Genomic DNA, 5413 nt, shown 5'->3' with positions numbered 1-5413 from the left:
GAATTCAACGTACTACATGGTTCCCAAGCCTGTCATGGGAGAGGAAGTCCTCAGAAGACCCGTGCGCCAGAATGAGAAAGTGTAGAATGTGTGACAAGTCAAGATTAATTGCCGTAAGAGACTGGTGACACCTGTGGCAGATACTGCTTCGAAACACCTGCAAGTACCAGGATGTAGTAAGACACAAGATCGCAGTGACTAAGACGGCGCACATCTCCAACTCAGGATGAATGACAATCACATGCTTCTGTTTACCTCTCGCTCGGTGGGACCCAGGTAACGCCTATGAAAAGAAAGGGGAAGGAGCCTTGGAGGAACCTTGAATACACATTTTAATGCTTGTGTCACACGGGGTGAGTTTGTAAAATGAGGTGAGGGGTCCTCTGCTTTACAGAATGAGGTGGTGTCAGGGGATGAAGAGCTTTGGAGTTAGGCAGACAGGTGGCCGTGGATCCATCTGGATATCTACTGACAAGGTCTCAATTTCCAACGTGGACGTGACTGAGTTACCTTGAACTGGGGAAAATCAGAGCTTTCTACCATCAGTGGAAGTAGGGGTCAAAATTCAGGTCACCTGAAAGTTGAATTTAGTCATAAGAAAACAGAGAAATTTACATTTCTGCACATGTGAGTTGTTACTATGAAATATAAACACACACGCATATCGCTTGGAAGTGAGAATTCTCAAGATGCTTAGTTCTTAAATGTCTGGTCACAGCCACTTAAGGTAAATCGATGTCTCCTGTTTTGTAATGCTTTCGAATTACCGTTTTACCATGCAATTGTTTTGATTTTTATTGTTTCAGTTCTTCACGTTTCCAAGGTTAGAGATTAATGTGACCAGGTACACAATCAAACGTAATGAGGAGCAGAATCAAATTCTTCTCCCATGACATCAGCCAAAGATCCAAGAGTTCTCGACCCCAAACTTGAGCACCTTGGCTCAGCTATCAAAGTCACAGCCCTCCAGAGCCTTGTACACAACCTAGTACCATTCAACAGAATGAAGATTTATTCACTCGAATGGATTTATTTACTGAAGTCTTTCTTGTTGCCAGCACAAGGTGAAATGGAAAGTTGGAAATCAGCCTGTAAAGCTGGTCAGCTTAGGCAGCCAAACCAGATAATTAGGACAAAGCTATACTCAGCACCATATTCTTAGAACTTGTAGCGTACAAATTATCTGCAGCTGTGAATAACTTCTAATATTTAAGCGCTGGGTAAAAAACGTTGCTTTTTGACCCAAACTGTCTGGCTTGGCTTGCTTTGTAAGCATTATGGCCAACTTTCCATTTGCTTTATGTTTTACAGGCTTGGGCAAAATCTGGACTGCTAAGAAACTGGGTAATTTGTTCTTAATTTTGTAAAATAAGAGGAACTATTTAACAAGTTGTTTATTATTCATTGAGCTAGACTATCTCTTGATAAATGATTTAAAAAATCAGAATGTTAATTTTTTGTTTATTTGGGAATTGAGATTTAGAAATAATTTGTCTAGTTCAAGGAAAGAAGTAATGTTAACACTGAACATAGCTAGATTCGTCTGGATCATTCCAAACAGACTAATTAAACGAATGGGATCAACGTTTCTCTTTCAGAGAGAGCTGGTACACATTCCCAGGAAACTCTGTGGTTTAACAAAACGTTCTGGAAGAAAAAAGATAAAGGAGATGAAAAATATATTTAAAAAAGAGAGACCAAACTGGGATGAGTCCAGAAAAGGGACTTAAAGCTTTCTGGTGAGGAGGTAAATGGGCAAATAAATGTTACAGTTTTCATTCCTGAGGCATAGACCGTGGAAGGTGGAATCTAAAAGAAAAATTACAAAGTGAAGAAAAGGGTCGCATCATTATCAGCATGCACTCAAACTGTATCATTAGCTCTAAGAACGTCTTCCAAAGCAACATATGATATTTTCATTCTTGGAAGTTGTCTCTTCCTAACTAGAAAAACAATGCCAAGATAAAGGAATTGGATTGCTTTCCTCCCTTAAATTTGAAACCTGGTCATTGTTTTCCGTGTTACAGGATGTCTACAGCTGTAAAGAATTTGCACTCCAGAGTTATAAGGAGGCAGAGAGAAGTGCCGGGGAGCTGGAGAGGGGCCAGGCAGCGAGGGAAGGCTCATTCCATGCGTCCTGCAGAACCCAGGAAGTTAGTTCACTTCACACATGGTAAAGAGCAGGTCAGATTTACTCAAAGGTTTTTAAAGTTAATCTTCTAGATCTTAATTTTTTTCCATAAAGTTTTCATATAAATGTATCTACTGAAATTTATAAAAAAATTAAATGACTGAAAACCCTTGCTACATGGCATCCTAATCTAAATTTATCTTCGCAGTACATGAATACTAAAGTATGACCATTCTTTAGCAGCTTTGCGTAAAACCTGTATTCAGTTTTAACAGATACAATTATTTAAAGCAATACAATTATTTACTCAGGTGTTCACTAGCATCTTTCGGTAGGCAGCATTGAAGTTATTTTATTTTATTTTATTTTGAAGTTATTATTTTAATTCATGCTTAAATTGTTCCAGTTTTAAATTCTGCTTCCTTTGTGTGTAAGGGGTCATCTTTGCTTACAGGGTTGCCATTGTTTCTTGGCCCTTTTATTTAACAAAGCTAGGTTATATATATTTTATAAACTGTATAGTTTTATATCATTAAATCCTGGTTCTTGAAGATACTAGAAGTGATAATATTAACATATCGCAGGTTAAATATGTTATTTGTGTTGTCCGTAATATATACACAACAGTCTTGGATAACATTACCAACGCCATTACCAAGAACGTTACCAATAGTCATCACCATGACTATTGAAAATAGTTTAACATTTTTACAGCTTTTTTAGTCAAATTATTGGAATTGAAATAACTTGGAATTGTTAGTCCCTGTGTGGTCATTGCCACTAACCTGATATGCATGTAAGCTTATTGGTTTCATTTTATTTTGCAGTTTTAGAGATCGATTGTGTTTTAATTTGATTTACATGGTCTGAAAGTTGAATCTGCTAAACAAGGTGTACTCAGAGAAGTTGAGCTATCCTGTTCTTTCTATCCAGTAATTCCAATAGTTGTCACTTAAAATATATGTTTTATTCTATAATTTTTAATATATATTGATTAAATAATCAATATTGCTCATAGTTGTCACTTAAAATATTATAGTTTACCCACTTATTTTTAATATATATAGATAAAATATTTTATAATATATGTGTATTGAATTATACATATTAAAATTCATGTGTATATTCATTGATTGCATGAGGGTATTAATTAAACCACTGACTAATAAATTTAACAAGTGAGGTAGCAGTTTCTGGCAAGGAAATGAGAGGCATAGCTCAAGATGTACTTGTGATCGAGTAGTAGAAAAGCAACTTTATGGTAATTCGATGTACTTTGAAATCTTGAAATAATCAACATTTTTCCTCCCCATAAGCCTTACTGTCTTAGCACATTGTTTTTAATTAATGACAAAAGTTACTAGTTACTGAGTTTAAAATCTTTATTTGCCAGCAAAGAAATTTTCTTGGTTAATATTCCATATATAACATCATCTAGCTTTATTTAAGTTTTGTTTCCTTTTTTATCAACCAATTTACTCTTTATGAGGTCATGTTGAATATAAACCCTTTTTGTATGAATCTGATTGCCAAGAAGGCCTTCTATTACCTATGGCAATCTCGTGTTTATAAATAAGTAGCTGCCACCATTTGATGTGAGACGTACCCAGTTTTAGTTTGCTGTCTGCCAGGTGTGGCCAAATCAGAGCTGAGTAGGGTTTTGGGTATCATGAGCCAAAGGCTGTTTTTTAAATCAGGAAATAAATGACAAAGTCATACTGTCTTGAGAAACTCTTTCCCCAGAGTCACTCAATTAATTGAAATATGTCTTTGTTTTTAAAAAAAAAAGCTATTCAAATCTCTGATGCATAACTCATTGAGTAAACTATACTTATTCGAAATGTATTTATTGAAAACCTAATACCTGTCAAGTGACTGTGCTGGGAACTGGAGATAAAAGGTTAGCAAAGCATGGGAACTGCTCTGAAGGAATTCAGAGTTGGAGCATGACTGTAAAGAAATGATTATGACTTCTGGTCAAAATAATTTTTATAGTGCTCAGTGCATCCTTTCCAGATTTATCACTGCAAACACGAAAGTGGAGAAAGCTTAAGAAAACACCAGAACACAACAAAAACTGAGAAAACCTAGGGCCACAGTTTTGAAGAATTGAAGACAATTGTAAGGCAGGTAGAGTGGATATGTGAAAAACTAATCTTCAGCATCTGACTTATCTCAATTTTGATAAAGTTATTTTGAATGATAGTACGAAGATGCTTTACGTGTTCCTTTATTGACGAATAATATTCCGACATATGGATATATCACATTTTGTTTACACATTTTCTAGAATTTTGTTGAGATTTGTTGCACACGAAATTGGTCTGTAGTTTTCTTGTGATATCTTTGTTTAGTTTGGTGTCAGGGTAATGCTAGCTTCATTGAATGAGTTAAGAAGTGGAACCTCTTTTTATTTTTGGAAAAGTTTAAAAAGGATTCGCATGAATTTTGTCGATGTGTGTTTTTGTTTGTTTGTTTTTAGAATTCACTAGCTTAGCTATTTTCTGGTTGTGGGCTTTATTTTGTTGAAAAGTTTTTGAACACTTTTTTTTTCTTTTTTACTTGTTATAGGTCTGTGAAATTTTCTGTTGCTTCTGGAGTGAATTTTGGTAGTTTGTGCATTTCTAGGAATCTGTCCATTTCATTTGGGTTATGTAATTTCTTTGGTGTGCAGTTGTTTATAGTATTCTTTTAAAACCATTTCCTCCCCTACGTTCATTTCTAGTCTGTCCTATCCTTGCCTCTTAGCCCCCTCCTTCAGCCTGCCTCCCCGACCCCTGCCCTTCATCTAACTAAAGGCTGTCAGTTTGTTGATCTTTTAAAGAACAAAATTGGGTTTTGTTGATGCTGCGTACTGTTTTTTATTTTTATTCCATCCTTTATCTCTGCTCTAAGCTTTCTTATTTTCTTTCATCTTAGCTTTAAGTTTACACAGGCCCTTGAGGAGTAAAGTTAGAGTACTGATGTGAGCAACAAAGACCTTCTGCTTTGCTTCAGTGGGCTTCCTCGTGCTTGGGTATTTGCTGTAAACCTCCGCCTGTTCTCCAGAGTTCCAGCAGGTGGGACCTGAGCGTCTAAGCAAGTTTTCTGTGCTTCCGTGATCGGACTTGCCCGCGCCACTGTGTGTTTGGATCAGAGACGTTTTGCAGTCTCTCAGGATGGACAGCCTCACCACAAATCTGTATCATCCTCCGTTGTAATATGGTCGGTCTGAAGAGACCTGGGCCAGTGTCAGAACAATGACATAATGCCGGTCACACCGGGAGAGGCAGAGGTGGAGGG

At 36.7% G+C, this 5413-nt stretch overlaps 1 protein-coding gene across 1 annotated transcript in view; it reads left to right on the top strand.

The window, feature by feature from the left end:
* Positions 1–1146: 1146 nt before the first annotated feature.
* The window catches only part of CCDC102B (coiled-coil domain containing 102B), a 228951-nt gene continuing 224684 nt past the window's right edge, over positions 1147–5413 (top strand). Inside the window, exons 1-3 of the mRNA XM_023534108.1 lie at positions 1147–1344; positions 1599–1739; positions 2028–2184. Coding sequence (XP_023389876.1) covers positions 2171–2184 — 14 coding nt within the window. The 5' untranslated portion in view covers positions 1147–1344; positions 1599–1739; positions 2028–2170. The remainder of the gene's footprint in view (positions 1345–1598; positions 1740–2027; positions 2185–5413) is intronic.

This window comes from Pteropus vampyrus, unplaced genomic scaffold, assembly GCF_000151845.1.
Source record: "Pteropus vampyrus isolate Shadow unplaced genomic scaffold, Pvam_2.0 Scaffold119, whole genome shotgun sequence".
Taxonomy (NCBI): Eukaryota; Metazoa; Chordata; class Mammalia; order Chiroptera; family Pteropodidae; genus Pteropus; species Pteropus vampyrus.
The sequence above is the reverse complement of the archived record's forward strand: the minus strand, read 5'-3'. Positions and strand labels throughout refer to the sequence as shown.